The 21,724-nt window shown below is 36.1% G+C and overlaps 1 protein-coding gene across 3 annotated transcripts in view; it reads left to right on the top strand.

The window, feature by feature from the left end:
• The first annotated feature begins 204 nt into the window (after positions 1-204).
• DNAJC10 (DnaJ heat shock protein family (Hsp40) member C10) overlaps positions 205-21,724 on the top strand; it is a 62,009-nt gene continuing 40,489 nt past the window's right edge. For 2 of the 3 annotated variants that reach the window (XM_060016481.1, XM_060016479.1), the window contains exons 1-9: positions 205-423; positions 984-1,034; positions 1,932-2,281; positions 4,071-4,233; positions 6,212-6,262; positions 11,928-12,010; positions 12,620-12,751; positions 13,318-13,411; positions 14,494-14,571. In XM_060016481.1, the coding sequence (XP_059872464.1) occupies positions 2,078-2,281; positions 4,071-4,233; positions 6,212-6,262; positions 11,928-12,010; positions 12,620-12,751; positions 13,318-13,411; positions 14,494-14,571 (805 nt within the window). In that variant the 5' untranslated portion in view covers positions 205-423; positions 984-1,034; positions 1,932-2,077. The remainder of the gene's footprint in view (positions 424-983; positions 1,035-1,931; positions 2,282-4,070; positions 4,234-6,211; positions 6,263-11,927; positions 12,011-12,619; positions 12,752-13,317; positions 13,412-14,493; positions 14,572-21,724) is intronic. The other variant, XM_060016480.1, reaches the window with a different exon arrangement.

The following is a 21,724-nucleotide window of genomic DNA, read 5'->3' as shown; positions in this document are numbered from 1 at the left end:
CGGGCTTTGTGGGTATTGCGTGTTCTTCGGCTCCGGATTGAAGCCGGAGCCGGAGCCGGAGCCGGATTCCGCGCAAACGGCCACGTCAACCTAAACCTACACCGCCCTCCCCACCCCACTGCGCCCGCAGATCCTGAGACGAGTCCTCCCAAGCAGCGTCCTCCACGCCTTTCCCACAATGCCCCGCGCCAGGCCCCGCCCCGCCTCGCCTAGGAGACGGCCGCGCGAGGAGCCGAGCCGAACCGGCCGCTCGTCGCTGCCGGTGCGGCTGGCTGCTCCTACCGCGTCTCGGGCCCTGCGGGCTAGCGGTCAGAAGTGCGTGCTTCCTTACCGCACGCACAGCTTGTGTTTGGCCTAGTGGGGTCCGCCGCCAGGGATTGAGGATGGGGAAGTAGCTGCAGGAGACGACCTCGCAGCACCGAGGTGGGCATGGGCGGTGGAACGGGGCTTTGCTGGAGCTGGCGGCGGCCTGGGCCCTCCGGGAAGGGAGGGGCTAAATGCCTGTGCACCGGAATCTCCCCTCCTTTTCGCTCTCGAGGCTGGTTTATTGTGTTCTCGCTTCCAGTCTTCTTCCTTTCTACCTACACCGCCATTCCTCCACCCAGCAATTCCCCACTTTTTGCTCCAATTTCTCACTTTACCCTCAGTTATCCAGGTTCCTTTCTCCCTAATCCAACCTGAGATTTCACACACCAGCAACACTTGACAGTCTCTTTCACCCAGTGTCTCTATCTTTCCCCTCTCCCCGCAACCCATCCTGGAGTGGTGGCAGCGAGGAGTTAGTGTTGCATTTACCTGCAGCTTCCACCTGTCCCCGCAGCTCGGCGCACAGCCTCAGGCACGCCCACGCTGTCTGAGAATCACCGCTAGGCAGGGAACAAACATCGCTTGTCTAAAAGTGGTGTTTGAGAATATATTCTCTATTCGAAACGGTTTTTTTTAGTCTGGATGTTTATTAATCTCCATCACTCTGTTTTACAAAGGGTTTTCTGGTGGCGTGAAAAGGATTAGAAATGAACCAAAACCATTCACAGGTAAGGAAAAAAAAATTTAAATAGGCATTTAAGATTAAATGAAGAAAGGAGGAACTGAGGATGCTAGGAAGGTTAGATTTTTCGAAGCATTATGACATGTTTGGAACTATTGATAAAGTATACAAGTTTACATGTGATCTGATTTTATTTTTACCCTACACAGGTGAACATGTCTAAATAACTGATTCCTTTTCTCCTTTTGTTTCTTTTCTATTTTTATTAATGCCAAATGTAAACTTTGCAGTAAAATTACTGTTAACTTGCAGTTATTAGTCTTCTAGTTTATAAAATAGTAACTACTTAGGTATAACGTAAGCACCTTCTGAGAAAATTCAGGGGAAGAAACGTCCGACTATGTAAGTTGTTACAGCAATATAAATTCACTGCTATTCTTGGACGGTTTATATGAAAAATACAGACCCTTTAGAAGGATCTGTTGCTTCTTTCTAGTACCCCCAAAGGGTATTTCCTACAAGTGAAATTTGATTGAAATGAAAACTGAATAGCCTTAAAGGGGTGAAGAAATAACCAAAAAGGAAGCACATCAAAAGAGGCAAGCTTAAGCTGGGTAGAAGATGGAAGGAAATAGCTTTCCCCCCGTTCTCCCCCCTTGTGGTCTGGTGCTGATAGAGCAAGTTGCTGCACTTGTTTGTTTGTAAAGAGTTCTAGGTAGCTGCCACCTCACTAGCTACCTTTTACCTTTATCTGCTACCTTGAGTGATCTCACGAATCTGGCTACCTAGATAACGGAAGCAGTGAAGGGGGCCCCCAAAGAACAGAGCCTGATTTGTCATTTACTGGAGATTTTATTGCTGGCCATGTTATTTAGTAAATAGTGTTAATGATGTGTTTGGTTTTTTATTAATGTATTTCAACTACCTGATTTTCTCTCTTTAGATTAACATTTTGGGAAAAAATTCATGATACCTGTTTCACCTTTGGAGTAATGTGGACAGAAGTTCTCAGATTTGCATATTACATCAACCGGAACCAGTGGCATTATCTTAATGTTCACTTGAGTCAGAACTTGGACAAGAAAAACAATGGGAGTCTGGTTAAATAAAGATGACTATCTCAGAGACTTGAAAAGGGTCATGCTCTGTTTTCTAATAGTGTATATGGCCATTTTAGTGGGTACAGATCAGGATTTTTACAGTTTACTTGGTGTATCCAAAACTGCAAGCAGTAGGGAAATAAGACAGGCTTTCAAGAAATTGGCATTGAAGCTACATCCTGATAAAAACCCGGTAGGTAAAAATTTCTTTTTAAACATATCTAATTAATGTGTTTTAGTAAGTTTTGGTATGTATTTAAATTATTTAAAAAATTATTTTAAATAAGTGCTCAAAATGCTTAAGAACAATCACGTCAAAAATCATAATTCAACTTCTGTACTAAAAACAGAAGAAGCAAAATGTTCTAAGTTCAGAATAGTGTAAAGGAATGTCAGTACCAAAAATACAGTTCTCTCTTAATTTGAAAACTAATTTCCAACAGTTATATTACAGATGTTAATTACAAAGCAGTAGATTTCCTAGTAAAGTAGCTTAAAATCAAGTATTTTAGAACAGTAACAAAAATTTCCTTAGAACTTAGAGGGTATGTCTTGCTAAAAATGGCAGTAATAGCTAATAATAGTATGCTTCAACTTTAACTATTTTCTCCCATGTGCAAGTCTAAGAACAGAGTCAGAAAGTATTATAAATTAAAACTTGGGAGCAGCCAAATCCAGTTAATTCCAATCATAAATATTTGATTATGTATCCTATGATGTAATCCTTCAAAACTGTATTAGTTTTCATTCTTAAGGTATTTTTATAATTTATCTCATTCATTTTTTTCTTAATGAGATTTGATACTTATCAAGGAGAAAGATTTAATTATATCTAGATAGAATTTTTTTACTGTTAATTTCAGTAACTGCAGGGTTTTTTTTTTTTTTTTTTTTTTTTTTTACTATTTTTATTTATTTTTTATGTTTTATTTTTGGCCTCACCATGGATTCAGTCCCTGACCAGGGATTGAACCCCGGCCACTGCAGTGAAAGCCTAGAATCCTAACCACTAGGCCACCAGGGAAGTCCCTAGATAGAATTTTAAATAGGATTATTTTATTTTGATTACATAAAGCTGAGGAATAGAATCAGTATTTCTCTAAAACTCTTGTTAATTGGTAATCTTTTCTTGAGATCTACATTGTATTGTGTTTAGGGTTTTCATTTTTTCAGATTTTTCTTTAAAATTTCAGAATGTTATTTCTTTTAAGTTTCTACATGAAAGATGGTAGACCACTTACAACGAAGTATTATTTAGATGAAAACATTCTTCAAAAAACAATTCTATGAAACAGTAACAAATGAAACGTATTAATCCACTTTTGAGTTGTTACTCTGATATTAGTCCTTATGTCATTATCTGATAGATTGGAGTACATAACTTTTTTTTAAAGTACTGAGTTTTGCCTCAAATAGAAAAATAACCTACAAATTTCTTTGTGGTTGTTTTAAGGGTAACACATAATATTTACAATATTAAGTGTTTCCAAGGGTTCATTAGTCAGTTTTTTCTGTTGCATCTCTTAGAAGTAGTAACTTATATTTGATGACCACCTCTATCAACCTTTTGAAGCATCAATTCCCATTTCTATTACTTTCGTTTTTGTTTTTTTTTTTTTTACGAGGGCCTCTCACTGTTGTGGCCTCTCCCGCTGCGGAGCGCAGGCTCAGCGGCCATGGCTCACGGGCCCAGCCGCTCCGCGGCATGTGGGATCTTCCCAGACCAGGGCACGAACCCATGTCCCCTGCATCGGCAAGCGGACTCTCAACAGCTGCGCCACCAGGGAAGCCCCTACTTTCGTATTTTTTAAGATTGGAGTTCTTTAGAAATACTTTTTGACTTTTTTATTTCAAAGCATGAGCACCCATTTCATATTGTACTACTCCTCCTTATCTTGGTATCTGTTCACACAGAAATCTCAGGATTAAGTTAAATCGATTGTGTATCTGAAACAAATATTATATCTAATATTTTTTAATAGAATAATCCAGACGCACATAGTGATTTTTTGAAAATAAACAGAGCATATGAAGTACTCAAAGATGAAGATCTGCGGAAAAAGTATGACAAATATGGAGAAAAGGGACTTGCAGATAATCAAGGAGGCCAGTATGAAAGCTGGAATTATTATCGTTATGATTTTGGTAAGATGATATGATATTCCTTATGAAATTATTGTTTATTCGAGTAAATTTAGAAAATTTTGTTTCACCACTTAGCTAATGTATAAACTATAACATAGTTAACATGTGTCCCCTTGACCTATTTTTTAATTTATTTTATTTTATTTTTGGCTGCGTTGGGTCTTTGTTGCTGCACGTGGGCTTTTCTCTGGTTGCGGCGAGTGGGGGCTACTCTTCGTTGTGGTGTGCAAACTTCTCATTGTGGTGGCTTCTCTTGTTGGGAGCACGGGCTCTAGGCGCGCGGGCTTCAGTAGTTGTGGCACACAGGCTCAGTAGTTGTGGCTCGCAGGCTCTAGACCGCAGGCTCAGTAGTTGCGGCGCACGGGCTTAGTTGTTCTGCGGCATGTAGGCTCTTCCCGGGCCAGGGCTCGAACCCATGCCTCCTGCATGGGCAGGCAGATTTTTAACCACTGAGCCACCAGGGAAGCCCCCCATTGACCTTCTTTTTAATATAACATGAGAATGGAATTCAAAAGGAAAGTCAAGTAGTATGTAGATATCTGTATAAATATGAAGGTGTTTTGGTCATAATCTTGCTAAATACTTTTAAAATAAGGATTGTTATTTAATTTTTAAAAATATTTGTATTAGAAGTTAAATATTGAAGCCTTTCAGTATTTTTAGAGCATCATATTTTCCAAGGAAGACTAAAGTTTCCTTTAATAGTGGTCACTTCAGTAGAAATGCCATTCTTCTTAATTAGTAATGATTAATAATGGTTGAAGGTATTGACAGGAATGAGAAATGAGACAAGAGCAGAGAGAGTAAACAAGTTAAAGAGATTGAGGGAGGGGGAAAGTAAATACAGGTGTCAAGCAAAGAGGGAGCATTCCGGTACCCAGTAGTCTCTCTTGATTGTTTTAAGGGTAACACATAATATTTACAATCTCTCTTAATTAGCCTCAAATGCAGTCAGAGAACTGAAGTATGCTTTTATCTTAGACTAAATAAAATATTTGCACTTTATATCTGAAGTATTTGTTTCTCAAGACTGACTTTTCAAAATAGTATTTTCAGGTATAATCACTATAGCTTAATAGTCTATAACAGGTGTCAGCAATCTATATTTCACAGACTAAGTCCAGCCTGCCACCTGCTTTTGTAAATAAAGTTTTATTTATACAGTTTTGTTCATTTATCTACATATTATTTTTCACACTTCAGGGGCAGAGTTGAATAGCTGTGACAGAAACCATATGTCCCACAAAATCTAAAATATTTACTAACCCCTGGTATATATCCATCACTAATATTTAGATAATTTATGTAGTAATGAGAAACTTTCTCACATTGGTGTTAATTATTATTATAAATAAAATTTATATTTACTTAAGTTTGCTTCTACCTCTTCAAGTATTCTAATTATATAAGACTTCTAGTAATACAAAATATTTTTAAACGATAACACATTAAAAAAAAACATGCAGTCTGAAAGTGAGTGAGGTCTGTAATCTAGTTAACAGTAATGTACTAGTGCCAATTTCCTGGTTTGGATATTGTACTAAAATTACATAGTATGTCACCATTAGGGGAAGCTGGATGAAAGATAAGTAGGACTCTGAACTGTTTTTACAATTTCCTGCAAGTCTGTAATTATTTCAAAATAAAAACTTTTTTTAAAAAACGTATAACAGAAATTTTCTGTGGAGATGACATTGTGTGAATATTGGGAATCCCCACCCCCTGCCACACACAGACACACACACCCCATGACAGTCCATATCAGGAAACTGATGTCTTTTGATACTCTTTAAATGTATCACCAATGGTATTATTACTCTTTGCTTTTCTCTTAGGGTGTTGCATATTCTTCCACTTGGAGATTTAGTATAGCAATATGATTTTTGATGATTGAAACAAAAATAAGTAACATCTTTCATGTGGTAATTTATTTTTATGCTGAAGTTTTAACTATAATTTTATGTACTTTTCAAAATAGGTATTTATGACGATGATCCTGAAATCATAACATTGGATAGAAGAGAATTCGGTAAGTTTGTGGGTATATGATTTTCCAAAGCTAGTTCAAGACCAGTCTCCTAACTAAAATGCTCAAGGACAAATGTATTTAGAATTTAGAAATTTTTTAAATTTTAGCAAGGTAATATGGTATATACTGTATTTTAAATAATGTTCTATAACCATAGTTGAGGTTTTCACGTAGTTTCTTTTATTGTCATCATCACCTTTTCTTTCCATTATGTCAGTGAACTTTTATGACATTCTGTGTATTAGCAACAATAATTATTCCTCTCATTTGGCAGTTGAAATGAAACCTTAGAAGAGCTAGCAACATCCTCAACATTCTGTACGTGTGTGTTTGTATATAATTGACACATTTGAAATAATGAACCAATATTTATTCTTCTTTCTATATTTTTTCACATTATTAAAAAGTGTTTATATTTAAGAGTAGTTATGTAAAAAAACTTAATACAAAATTGTGTATGCAGTATAATACAAATCATACAAAAGGTATACACATATATGCATAGAGGATAAAAGCTGGATGAGAACAAAATAAAAATATTAGTACTGATAAAAAAGTTCTTAGCAGAATGTGGGGCAGTATACTATTTTTTAAAAAATAGCAGTGAAATGCATAAGTGTATATACTAAATAAAAGAAGTAAAAATAACACATAGCCCCCATATCAGTTCAGGATAGGTTTGTATGCCAGGTGAGCTTCCTGCAAACTTGCAGAAATACTTCTGGTTTTAGAACTTTTATATTTCAGGGTTTTGAATAAGTATGTGGTTATTTTTCGAAGCAGATTTAATTTGATCTGTGATTTGTGTGAAAATGGATATAGAAATATACTTCTGTACTTTGCATTGCATTGTAGAAAACCTAAAAGATTCTTACATTTTCAAATTTGTACACTTGTAATAAAATATTCTTTTCTACTTCAAACCAATATATTTTACCTCAAATCATATTTCAATTTTATTTTGCTGTGTTACAGTCTCATTTAATTTAGAAAACTAAAATAGCATACTAGATGCAAAATAGATTTATATAATTTCTCATGTTATCATCATAAACAATGTGTTGCAGTCACTTGTTTCTGTACAGTTCCTTCTAAGCAAGAATTGCATCGGATTCTTACTTTGTATATCATGTTGGCGAGTTCAGGCCTACAAGGTAGCTGTTCAGTACATTATGTTGTTAAAAGTCTTGTAGTGAACACTTGAACAAGCTCTAAGGAAAATGAGTGTGTCTTCTCTACAGAGGAAATGGGGGATAATTTGATTCATTTGTATTGTTGGTAGACAGAACCGACACCCATGTCACAAGCTTGCAGAATCATAACTTTTTGGACTGTAGTTATATGAACCTGTTGATTTTTCTGTGGTTATTGTCTCTCATCTGCTAGTCAATCAGTAAGTATTTTGTGGTCCTGTGGGGCAGAAAACTTTGGAATTAGAGATAGAATTAGAGAAACTGAACAAAACCTGCAAGCTGACTAATCCATGAATCCACCCAGAATGAAAGACTTTACTGATGGTTGTATTGCACATGGGTTCAGACTTTTTCAAATTTGTCATTATAGAGAAAAGGTTAAGAACTGCTAATAATTCATATGGAACTCCAAATAGTAGTTAAGAATTAATTAACAGTCACAAAACCTTAGAGAAAGTTTTTCAGAAATAATTAACTGACATTGATAGGTTCGGTGCAAAGTTGCCACTATTCAGTCAGAACTCTAATACTACCCTGTGTATTACTAGGCTAAGACAAGCTGATCCTTAAGTTTTAGCTGAAGAAGCCTAGGGAGGACGATAAATAAGGATAGATAGTTGTATCAACTTGTGCCTATGTAAATATCACATTAGCATACTTGCTTGTGGGTCTCTTTCCATTACCAGTAGTTTCTATTGGTTTGGGTCACTTAATCTGGTCTTTTGTGTAACTAATTATATAAACAATTATGGAGTTACTTTTAAGTTATGTATGTTCTCTTTCTCCAGAGAGAAGTTATATTTTCTTCTGACTAGGGTCACTAACAATCTCAGATCAGCTTTATCCAAACAGAGACTGAAATTATTCAAAAGCTGAGCTTTGTACTTGTACAGGATTGGTCTCCTTCCAGTTCATCTTTATTTACAGGACCCTTCTCTACGTGTGCCCTGAACTCCATCTTTGTCCCTCTAGTCTCATGAATCTATTGAAAGCTCTGCTCAGTTTCTTGCCTATCAACTACCTCCTGGCAAACAGTGCCCCCCTGATTTCTACCTCTTCCCATTCCTGGGCCCTGTAATTCTTCTCTGCGTTGGTAACTCTCTGATGCTTTCAACAGAAGTCTTTTGTATTTTGTCCAGTTCTGAAGTTGTAGTGGAAGAGTTAATCCAAATTACATAGTTCACTTTTATCAGGAGTGGAACTCTGAAGTGTTCAACTATAGTACAGAAGAAAAAATGTGACTAATAAACTTCACTTTGAAGTTCTTATCCTTCCCATTAAACATGATGCATATTATCTTTTTATATGTCACAGAAAAGTATTACGCAGTTATTAAAACAAGTTCTAAATAGTATCTGCCAAAGCAAAGAACTTCTTGCACTTAACAGTAGTCATTTTGAGTGGTACCCACACAATACATTCTCCTTTTGAAGACAAGCTCAAGAAATTAAAGAGGAACTCAAAGCATTTCTGCCTTTTTTTTTACATTTTTCTAGGCTAACAGAAGCTATTAGCTATAATCACATAAATATTAACAGACATTAGCTATAGTTGTATAGTTTAGAAGCTGAAAATCACATTTTGAAATATACTTGTTCTATTCTGAGTTACTGGGTTATGCAAAAACATCCCATTGAGCTTTGATAATACAGTATTAAAAATATTTTTAATAATAGTGGGAACTGGGCAAACAAGTTAGAAGTAGTCTATGAAAACAAAGTACCAAGATGGGAGACATTTTTTTTCCCACTTTAAATAAGGTTTTGTGTCAAATTAAATGCCATTATTTTTTTCCCTTCCAGTTTTATTGAGATATAACTGACATACAGCACTGTATAAGTTTAAGGTGTACAGCATGATTTGACATATATTTCACCATCGTGAAATGGTGATCAAAATAAGTTTAGTAAATATTCATTATCTTATACAGATACAAAATTAAAGAAATAGGAAAAAATGTTTTCTTGTAATGGAACTCTCAGGATTTGCTCTTAACAACTTTATATATGATATACAGCATTGTTGATTATATTTATGATGTAGTACATTCCATTCCTAGTACTTATTTGTCTCGTAACTAGAAGTTTGTACCTTTTGACCACCTTCATCCAACTCTCCTTCCCCCCGACCCCCGCCTCAGGTAACCATAAACCTGATCTCTTTTTCTGTGAGTTTTGTTTCTGAAGTGTAATGACATACAACACTGTGTTAGTTCCTGTTACACAACATAGTGACTTGGTGTTTCTGTACATTTCAAAATGATCACTACAGTAAGTCTGATTATGATATGTCACCATACAAAGATATCACATAGTCGTTGACTACTCCACACACTGTACGTAGCAGTCTCTGCGTGTGTGCTTATTAACTAATTTTAACAGCCCTGCATTTTTACTCCCTCCTCCGCCACATTTACTGACTTTGATGTCATATTTTATATCTTTTTGTTTTATATATTCCTTATTTATTGAGTATATATTTTACTACTTGTCTTTTAACCTTTCTACTAGCTTTATACATGGCTGATTTACTACCTTTATTGTATATTTGACTTTAACAATGAGATTTTTTTTCTTCCATAATTTTCATTTTTCTAGTTGTGGCCTTTTCTTTTTCACTTAGGTAAGTCCCTGTAACATTTCTTGTGAAGCTGGTTTCATGGTGACGACCCTTTAGCTTTTGCTTCTCTGTAAAACTTTTGATCTGTCTTTCAAATCTTTTTTTTTTTTTTGTGGTACGCGGGCCTCTCACTGTTGTGGCCTCTCCCGTTGCAGAGCACAGGCTCTGGATGCGCAGGCTCAGTGGCCATGGCTCACAGACCCAGTTGCTCCACGGCATGTGGGATCTTCCCGGACCGGGGCACAAACCTGTGTCCCCTGCATCGGCAGGCAGACTCTCAACCACTGCGCCACCAGGGAAGCCCTGTCCTTCAAATCTTAATGAAAGCCTTGCTGGGTAGAGTCTTCTTGGTTATAGGTTTTTCCCTTTCATCACTTTAAATATATTGTTAAGATGTTCAAAGAATTTGGGAGAAGATTGAATGAACAGAGTGAGAAGTTAGAAGTTTTTGAACAAAGAGTTAGAAAATATAAAGAACAACCAAACAGATGAAGAATACGATAACTGAAACGAAAAATACACTAGAAGGAATCAACAGTAGATTAGATGATGCAGAGGAATGGATCAGCAAGCTGGAAGACAGTAGTGGAAATCACTGAAGCTGAACAGGAAAATGAAAAAAGAATAGAAAGAAATGAGGACAGTTTAAGAGACCTCTGGGACAACGTCATGTGTACTAACATTTGCATCATAGAGGTACCAGAGGAAAGGGGCCGAGAACATATAAGATTTTACCTAAATTCATACCAGTTGATCTAAGTCAGCATGGCAATTATTTTGACAACCTAGATAGAGTGGTCTATTTGTCAGACTTTCTAACCTTTGCCAAAGAACAGCTGATAAAATCCTAATGTATACACTCTGCTTGTAATGTATGGTTTAACTGTTTTTCACATAGATCTGTGTGTCTTGTAACTGAAATGTAGGTGAACATTATTGTGCATGTTACTAATCTGAATCAGTTACACATATTTAGAATAGTGTGCATGTTTTGATGTCTTGGTATAATTTATTATAACTTATGAAAATATTTTCTTTAAAAATTACTGATAAATGATTTTCATATGGAATTACATGGAGACTCTAACTTAAAGCAAATTTTCTTAACTTTTTTATCTTGACTGTTAGAGCACATCCTTACAATGATAAAATTTTTAAATGAATAAATTTTGTTTATATCAGGTCCTCTTATAGATTAGATTATAACGTATAATGTATTGTTGGGTAGATATTATGTAGTGTTCAGATCTATTAGCAAATATGTATTCATGTTTTGAATTGTTAAAAACTTTGATCCAGTATTTCAAATAACACAGTTTTCCAAGGAAAATGTCTTATTAAGAGCAAAGATTAGATTTAATCCCCACAGTCCTTACTATGTCGTGTAGGTCTCTTCATTCTTTCAGAATCTGGAGTAGCTGTCAGAATTGATTGACTGTGTGCTTAACCAGTGCTGCAGATAGTAGAAGAGCTTAAATGTCAGTCTCTCACACTGTTTCTCTTCATTTCTCTCAACCACACAGACTGTCATCAGGTTTGGCTCTTGCTTTCTTTTGTTGCTTCCTTTCTTTTTACAGCTTCTTGGTGACATTGATCATGCAGTTCAAGGTTGCTTCTTATTCAAGTAGGGCTTGGAAGAGTCAAAAAAAAAAGAAAGGTTAGTTTGACAGTTGAAATAGTACGTTTTCTTCTTATAGAAAAAATTATACAGAAAATGATAAAGGCAGTGTGAGAAATATATGACTTTTTTTCATTCTGATCTCAAGGAAAATTTTTAACTAAAATAGGTACAAACCTGTAGTACATTGGTTGTTTTGGTTGTTCTAAGTTGTTTTGGTTTTATGTACTTTCAGATGCTGCTGTTAATTCTGGAGAACTGTGGTTTGTGAACTTTTACTCCCCAGGGTGTTCACACTGCCATGATTTAGCTCCCACAGTACGTATTTTTTACATCCTGATTTAAAGTTTTACTATTCACAACTGATCTGTTATTTGAGTGTTTTTTAAAATTTGAGTGTTTTTTCTATTAGTAGTGACTATAACAGAAATGACTATAATATTTTTTCACGTGTATATGGTTTTATTTCCTGAGCATAATCTCCTTTAAGAAAGTACAGCTTGGGGACTTCCCTGGTGGTGTGGTGGTTAAGAGTCCGCCTGCCAATGCAGGGGACACAGGTTCAAGCCCTGGCCCGGGAAGATCCCACATGCCACGGAAAAACTAAACCCACGGAACAACTAAACGTGTATGCCACAACTACTGAGCCTGTGCTCTAGAGCACAGGAGCCACAACTACTGAAGCCCGCGCGCCTAGAGTCCGTGCTCCGCAACAAGAGAAGCCACTGCGATGAGAAGCCTGCGCACCACAACAAAGTGTAGCCCCCTCTCTCCGCAGCTAGAGAAAGCCTGCGCGCAGCAACAAAGACCCAGTGCAGCCAAAAAGAAATAATTAATTAATTTTAAAAAAGAGGAAAGTACAGCTTGAAGAATGTTCAGGGAAAGATAAATGATCTTATCAGAAGAAACTTTTTTTTTCCCTCATAGTGGAGAGACTTTGCTAAAGAAGTAGATGGATTGCTTCGAATTGGAGCTGTTAACTGTGGCGATGATAGAATGCTTTGCCGAATGAAAGGAGTGAACAGTTATCCCAGCCTCTTCATTTTTAGGTCTGGAATGGTAAGAGATAAAATTGGCATTTTTCTTTTAATTGGTAGAACATTATAACAAGGGGGAATACTAGAGAAAACACTGTGAATTTGTAGAATCTTTTGATTTTTAAGTCTTATTTTAGATGCCATCTAACTATAGTCATAGTAAACATTTTTTATTATACTGTGAATACTTTTAGATGCCATTAGTTTGTCTTTGTTCTATTTCAAAATTAAATGTTTGCCAATTTCAGTTTCCATCTTAAAGAACATAATGTTAACCAGTATGCATGTTGTACTTTATAATTTACAAAGCATTTTACAGGTGTTTTCTCTCATTGAATGTAAAGTTCTGACTTCCCTTCCTCTCCCCAGTGTTGTGATAAAACTGAAACTAAAAACATTATAAATAGTATTATTCGAATGTCTGACATGGAATGTGTGCAATCAGGATTCTTAGCATGTCAGTTAGAAATACACTGTACCATTGGGACAGAGCTTACTTATTCAGAATAATGGAGAATCAAGGTATTTGGTATGAGTTTTAAAAAGAAAAAGTAAAAGACATTTCTCTTTTTATAAATAAAAATATAGGCTGCAGTGAAATACCATGGTGACAGATCAAAGGAAAGTTTAGTGAATTTCGCCATGCAGCATGTTAGAAGCACAGTGACAGAATTATGGACAGGTAACTTTGTTTTCATAATTTGCTTGATTTTCAAGGATACTTTGTATTGCTATTTTAAGTTTTTCAGTGGCAATGTTCTGGTCATGATACTGAAATTTTTAAATATCTTTTCCATGCTTCTTAGAAGGGAATTGTATCATTTGTTCTGAGCCCTACTAAATAGTAGGCATTTAATAAATTAACTATATTTAGACATAAACTAAAACAGTTTTGATGTAGGACATGGGTATGAAGTGGCGCTAGGTGAAAAGACAACTTTGAAAGTGCAACTAAATATTTAGTAAACCAAGTGTTTTATCGCTTTCATAAGTATACTACATCGGGCAATAAATTCATGCCTGTATTCAGTTTAATTTTGAAATTTAAAAACTTCTAATCTTAGGTTTTGAATTCATCAAGTGACTTTAGGTGGGTTATTTAATTATCTGTACTACCCATGAAATTATAGTATTTACTTCTAAAGGGATGCTCTTATCATTCATTGAATACAGTTATGTCTCTGAAACTATGTTAAATACTAGGGCTGTAGTAATAAACTATGTAATCCCTGCCTTCCAGGTCCCCATTAGTAAACCATTAAAATGCAGTGTAGTAACCATTATGAGAGGTAAGCTTAGGGAAGCATGAAGGATATGAAAGAACTCAGGTGGGGAAAGGAGGAAGGGTTAGGAAATTCTTCTTGAACGAGGTCAGATATAACCTGTCTTGAAAGTGAAGAGGAAGCCTTAAAAGGTCACTGTATTTGGGAAACTGGCAGTATTTCATGAATCTAACAAAAAGATGGGTAATGGGTAGAGTGGCTTGGGGAAGAATATGGCTGGCTGAATGGGTAGACAAAGCTCAGATCACAAGGGGCCTTACTTGCCATTTTGTTTCTTAATGAAATAATGAATTTAGATTTTATGTAATTAAAAATATAAATTGTTGAAGGAATTTGATATGCTCAAGAGGATTTTTAGGAATCCTGAAAACTACTCAGAGTGGATTGGAAATGGGTGACATTAGAAGGGAAAGCCCATTTAGAAAACAGTTTCCATTATGGAGTAGTAAATGATCAGAAATGTTCTTTATTTTCTCTTAAGGAAATTTTGTTAACTCCATACAAACTGCGTTTGCTGCTGGTATTGGCTGGCTGATCACTTTTTGTTCCAAAGGAAGAGGTAATATTTGTTATTTTGTTATGATGAAGAGACCATGACATTTGATTTTTAGGTGACAATCTTTTTTTATCCCTGGGTTTATTGAGATATAATTGACATAGAACATTCTGTAACTTTAAGGTGTACAGTTTGTTGATTTGCAACACTTACATGTTGCAAAATGATGACCACCACCATGACATTAGCTAACACCTCCATCCTGTCCCCTATTTACCATTTCTTTCTTGGGGCGAGAACATTTGAGATCTACTCTTTCAGCAGCTTTCAAGTATTTTATACAGTATTGTTAGCTATAATCACTATATGCTGTACAGTAGATCCCCAGAAGTTATTAATCTTGTAACTGGAAGTATGTACCCTTAGATTAAGTGAAAGTCTTAAGTATGCTTCTATAATTGATTATTTTCAAAATACAATTTGTACCCAGTTATAATTTTTTTATTTAATGAATATTTCTTTTTGATTATTTTACACATAGGTTATAAAATTAATTAATTTCCTTTTTCTTTTTTTGAAATTGAAGTATATATTTACAATATTGTGTTAGTTTCCGGTGTACAGCATAGTGATTCAGTTTGGTTTTTTTGTGGAATATATTCCAATAATGGAATATATTCCATTATAGGTTATTACAAGATATTGGGTGTAATTCCCTGTACTATACAGTAAATCCTTGTTGCTTATCTATTTCATGTGAAGTAACTTGTTTCTGTTAATCCCACACTGTTAATTTGTCCTTTCCTCCCTCTTTGGTAACCATAAATTTGTTTCCTGTGTCCATAAGTGTGTTTCTGTTTTGTATTAAATAGATTGAATTGTATTATTTTTTAGATTCCACATATAAATAATATCATATATTTGTCTTTCTCTGTCTGACTTACTTCACAAAGTATAATATTCTCTGGGTCCATCCATGTTGCTGCAAATGGCAATATTTCATTCTTTTTATGGCTGAGTAATATTCCATTGTATCCATACCACATCTTAAGCCAGTTGTCTGTTGATGGGCACTTGGGTTGTTTCCATGTCTTGGCTATTGTAAATAGTGCTGCTATGAACATTGGGGTGCATGTATCTTTTCAAATTACAGTTTTTGTCTTTTCCAGATATATACCCAGGAGTGGAATTTTTGGATCCTATGATGATAGCTCTATTTTTAGTTTTTTTTGAGGAACCACCATACTGTTTTCCAGAGTGGCTGTACCAGTTTACATTCCCACTGACAGTGTAGCAGGGTTCCCTTTCCTCCACACCCTTTCCAGCATTTATTTGTAGACTTTTTGATGATAGCCATACTTACTGGTGTGAGATGATACCTCATCATGGTTTTGATTTGCATTTCTTTAATAATTAGCCATGTTGAGCATCTTTCATGTGCCTGTTGGCCATCTGTATGTCTTCTTTGCAGAAATCTCTATTTAGGTCTTCTGCCCTTTTTTTTAAATTCCTTTTTGGCCACGCAACACAGTATGTGGTATCTTACTTCCCCAACCAGGGACTGAACCTTCTTCCCCTGCATTGGAAGCACAGAGTCTTAACCACTGGACCATCAGGGAAGTTCCTGCCCATTTTTTGATTGGGTTATTTTTTTTAATTTGGTCATATGAGCTATTTACATATTTTGGATATTAACCCCATTTCAGTCACATCATTTGCAAATATTTTCTCCCATTCCTTAAGTTGTCTTTTCATTTTGTTGAAGGTTTCTTTGCTGTGCAAAAGCTTGTAATTTTGATTAGGTCCTATTTGTTTATTTTTGGTTTTTATTGCTTTTGCCTTGGGAGATTGATCTAAGAAAATATTTCTACAATTTATGTCCGAGAATGTTTTACCTATGTTCTCTCTTAGGAATTTTACAGTGTTGTGTCTTATATTTAAGTATTTAAATCTTTTTTTTAAATTGATGTATAGTTGATTTACAGTGTTGTGTTAATTACTGCTGTATAGCAAAGGGATTCAGTTATACATATATTTACATTCTTTTTTTTAATATTCTTTTCCATTATGGTTTATCATAGGATATTGAACATAGTTCTCTGTGCTATACAGTAGGACCTTGTTGTTTATCCATTCTGTATGTAAAAGCTTACATCTGCTAACCCCAACCTCCTATTCCATTCTCCCCCAACCCCCTCCCCCTTGGCAACCACCAGTCTGTTCTCTATATCTGTGATTCTTTTTCTGTTTCATAGGTTCATTTGTGTTGTATTTTAGATCCACATATAAGTGATATCACACGGTATTTCTCTTTCTCTTTCTCTAGTTGCGTCCATGTTGCTGCAAATGGCATTATTTCATTCTTTTTTATGGCTGAGTAGTATTCCATTGTATATATGTACCACATCTTTATCCATTCATCTGTCGATGGACATTTAGGTTGTTTCCATGTCTTGGCTATTGTGAATAGTGCTGCTGTGAACATAGGGGTGCATGTATCTTTTTGGAATGGAGTTTTTTTTGGGTTTTTTTTTTTGCGGTATGCAGGCCTCTCAGTGCTGTGGCCTCTCCCGTTGCGGAGCACAGGCTCAGCGGCCATGGCTTATGGGCCCAGCCACTCCGCGGCATGTGGGATCTTCCCAGACCGGGGCACGAACCCGCGTCCCCTGCATCGGCAGGCGGACTCTCAACGACTGCGCCACCAGGGAAGCCCTGGAATGGAGTTTTGTCTGGATATAAAAGCCCAGGAGTGGGATTGCTGGATCATATGGTAATTCTGTTTTTAGTTTTTTGAGGAACCTCTATTCTGTTCTCTATACTGGCTACACCAACTTACATTCCCACCAACAGTGTTGGAGTGTTCTCTTTTCTCCATACCCTTTCCAGCATTTGCTATCTGTAGACTTTTTAATGATGGCCATTTTGACTGGAGGTGGTACCTCACTGTAGTTGTGATTTGCATTTCCCTAATAATTTGTGATGTTGAGCATCTTTTCATGTGCCTACTGGCCATCTGTATTTCTTCTTTGGAGGAATGTCTGTTTACGTCTTCTACCCATTTTTCGATTTGGTTGTTTGGTTTTTTGTTGTTGAGTTGTATGAGCTGTTTGTGTATTTTGGAAATTAAGCCCCTGTTGGTCGCATCATTTAAATATTTTCTCCCATTCTGTAGGTTGTCTTTTTGTTTTTGTTTATGGTTTCCTTTGCTGTGCAAAAGCTTTTAAGTTTGATTAGGTCCCATTTGTTTATTTTAGTTTTTATTTATATTGCCTTGGGAGACTGAGCTAAGAACACGCTGGTATGATTTATGTCAGAAAATGTTTTGCCTATGATTTCTTCTAGGAGTTTTATGGTGTCATGTCATGTTTAAGTCTTTAAGCAATTTTGAGTTTATTTTTGTGTATGGTGAGAGGGTACGTTCTAACTTCACTGATTTTTACATGTGGCTGTCCAACTTTCCCAACACCACATGCTGAAGAGATTGGTTTTTCTCCATTGTATATTCTTGCCTCCTCTTTTGAAGATTAATTGACCATAGGTGTGTGGGTTTATTTCTGGGCTCCCTGTTCTGTCCCATTGATCCATATGTCTGGTTTTGTGCCAGTACCACACTGTTTTGATTACTGTAGCTTTGTAGTATTGTCTGAAGTCTGGGAGGGTTATGCCTCCTGCTTTGTTCTTTTTCTTCAGGATTGCTTTGGCAATTCTGGTTCTTTTATGGGTCCATATGAATTTTAGGATTATTCTAATTCTGTGAAAATGTCATGGGTAATTTGATAGGGATTGCATTAAATCTGTAGATTGCTTTGGGTAGTATGGCCATTTTAACAATATTAATTTTTCCAATCTAGGAGCATGGGTTATCTTTCCATTTTTTTGAATCATCTACAGTTTCCTTTTTTAATGTGTCATAGTTCTCATCGTATAAGTCTTTCACCTCCTTGGTCAGGTTTATTCCTAAGTAGTTTATTTTGGGGCTGTGATTTTAAAAGGCATTGGTTTTTTACATTCTCTTTCTGATATTTCATTGTTGGTGTGAAGAAATGGAACTGATATCTGTATGTTACTTTAAAATTTTTTTATACAGCAGGTTCTTATTAGTTACCTGTTTTATACATATTAGTGTATATATGTCAGTGCCAATCTCCCAGTTCATCCCACCACCAGCCCCCACCCCTGCTTTCCCCGCTTGGTGTCCATACGTTTGTTCTCTACATCTGTGTCTCTATTTCTGCCTTGCAAACTGGTTCATCTGTACCATTTTTCTAGATTCCACATATGCATGAATATATGATACTTTTCTCTTTCTGACTTCATTTTGTATACAGTCTCTAGGTCCATCCATATCTCTACAAATGACCCAATTTCGTTCCTTTTTATGGCTGAGTCATATTCCATTGTATATATGTACCACATCTTCTTTATACATTCGTTTGTCGATGGGCATTTAGGTTGCTTCCATGACCTGGCTATTGTAAATAGTGCTGCAGTGAACATTGGGGTGCATGTGTCTTTTTGAATTACCGTTTTCTCTGGGAATATGCCCAGTAGTGGGATTGCTGGGTCATATGGTTGTTCTATTTTTAGTTTTTTAAGGAGGCTCCAAACTCTTCTTGATAGTGGCTGTATCAATTTACATTCCCACCAACAGTGCAAGAGGGTTACCTTTTCTCCACACCCTCTCCAGCATTTGCTGTTTGTAGATTTTCTGATGATGCCCATTCTAACCGGTGTGAGATGATACCTCACTGTAGTTTTGATTTGGATTTCTCTAATAATTAGTGATGTTGAGCAGCTTTTCATGTGCCTCTTGGCCATCTGTATGTTTTCTTTGTAGAAATGTCTGTTTAGGTCTTCTGCCCATTTTTGGATTGGGTTGTTTGCTTTTTAATATTGAGCTGCATGAGCTGTTTATATATTGTGAAGATTAATCCTTTGTCCATTGATTCATTTACAAATATTTTCTCCCATTCTGAAGATTGTCTTTTCATCTTGTTTATGGTTTCCTTTGCTGTTCAAAAGTTTTGAAGTTTCATTAGGTCCCATTTGTTTATTTTTGTTTTTATTTCCATTTCTCTAGGAGGTGGATCAAAAAAGATCTTGCTGTGATTTATGTCACAGTGATCTTCCTGTGTTTTCCTCTAAGAGTTTTATAGTGCCTGGTCTTACATTTAGGTCTGTAATCCATTTTGAGTTTATTTTGTGTATGGTGTTTATTTTGTGTATGGTGTTAGGGAGTGTTCTAATTTCATTCTTTTACATGTAGCTGTCCAATTTTCCCAGCACCGCTTATTGAAGAGACTGTCTTTTCTCCATTGTATATCCTTGCCTCCTTTGTCATAGATTAGTTGACCATAGGTACATGGGTTTATCTCTGGGCTTTCTATCCTGTTCCATTGACCTTTGCTATTTTCTTTATTTCTCTTTCATTTATTTGTGCTCTGATCTTTATGAGTTCTTTCCTTCTACTATGGGTTTTGTTTGTGCTTCTTTCTCTAGTTCCTTTAGGTTGTAACGTTAGATTGTTTATTTGAGATTTTTCTTGTTTCTTGAGGTAGGATTGTATTGCTATAAAATTCTCTCTTAGTACTGCTTTTGCTGCATCCCATAGGTTTTGGATCTTCGTGTTTTTGTTGTCATTTGTCTTTAGGTATTTTTTTATTTCCTCTTTGATTTCTTCAGTGATCTCTTGGTTATTTAGTATCGTATTATTTAGCCTCCATGTGTTTGTGTTTTTTACTTGTTTTCCCTGTAATTGATTTCTAATCTCATAGCGTTGTGGTCGGAAAAGATGCTTGATAGGATTTCAGTTTTCTTAAATTTACCAAGGGTTGATTTGTTACCCAAGATGTGATCTATCCTGGAGAATGTTACGTGTGCACTTGAGAAGAAAGTGTAATCTGCTGTTTTTGGATGGAATGTCTTGTAAATATCAGTTAAATCTATCTGGTCTATTGTGTCATTTAAAGATTGTGTTTCTTTATTAATTTTCTGTCTGGATGATCTGTCCATTGGTGTAAGTGAGGTGTGAAAGTCCCCCACTATTATTGTGTTACTGTCGATTTCCTCTTTTAGAGCTATTAGCAGTTGCCTTATGTATTGAGGTGCTCCTATGTTGGGTGCATATATATTTATAATTGTTATATCTTCTTCTTGGATTGATCCCTTGATCATTATGTAGTGTCCTTCCTTGTCTCATGTAACATTTTTTATTTTTTAAGTCTATTTAATCTGATACGAGTATTGCTACACCAGCTTTCTTTTGATTTCCATTTGCATGGAATATCTTTTTCCATCCCCTCACTTTCAGTCTGTATGTGTCCCTAGGGAAGTGGGTCTCTTATAGACAGCATATATACGGGTCTTGTTTTTGTATCCATTCAGCGAGCCTGTGTCTTTTGGTTGGAGCATTTAATCCATTCACCTTTAAGGTAATTATTGATATGTATGTTCCTATTACCATTTTCTTAATTGTTGTGGGTTTGATTTTGTAGGCCTTTTTCCTCTCTTGTGTTTCCCACTTAGAGAAGTACCTTTAGCATATGTTGTAGAGCTGGTTTGGTGGTGCTGAATTCTCTTAGCTTTTGCTTGTCTGTAAAGCTCTTGGTTTCTCTGTCGAATCTGAATGAGATCCTTGCCGGGTAGAGTAACCTTGGTTGTAGGTTCTTTCCTTTCATCACTTTAAATATATCTTGGCACTCCCTTCTGGCTTGTAGAGTTTCTGCTGAGAAATCAGCTGTTGACCTTATGGGAGTTCCCTTGTATGTTATTTGTCATATTTCTCTTGTTGCTTTTAATCATTTTTCTTTGTCTTTAATTTTTGTCAGTTTGATTAGTATGTGTCTCAGCGTGTTCTCCCTGGGACTCTCTGCACTTCCTGGACTTGGGTGGCTATTTCCTTTCCCATGTTAGGAAGTTTTCAACTATAATCTCTTCAGATATTTTCTCGGGTCCTTTCTCTCTCTCCTCCTTCTGGGACCCCTATAATGCAAATGTTGGTGCGTTTAATGTTGTCCCAGAGGTATCTTAGGCTGTCTTCATTTCTTTTCATTCTTTTTTCTTTATTCTGTTCCATGGCAGTGATTTCCACCATTCTTGTCTTCCAGGTCACTTACCATTCTTCTGCCTCAGTTATTCTCCTATTGATTCCTTCTAGTGTATTATTAATTTCAGATATTGTATTGTTTATTTCTGTTTAATTCTTCTAGGTCTTTGT

Source organism: Delphinus delphis, chromosome 7, assembly GCF_949987515.2.
Source record: "Delphinus delphis chromosome 7, mDelDel1.2, whole genome shotgun sequence".
NCBI classification, from domain to species: Eukaryota; Metazoa; Chordata; class Mammalia; order Artiodactyla; family Delphinidae; genus Delphinus; species Delphinus delphis.
Note: the sequence above shows the minus strand (reverse complement) of the source record. Positions and strands in the feature narration are given on the sequence as shown.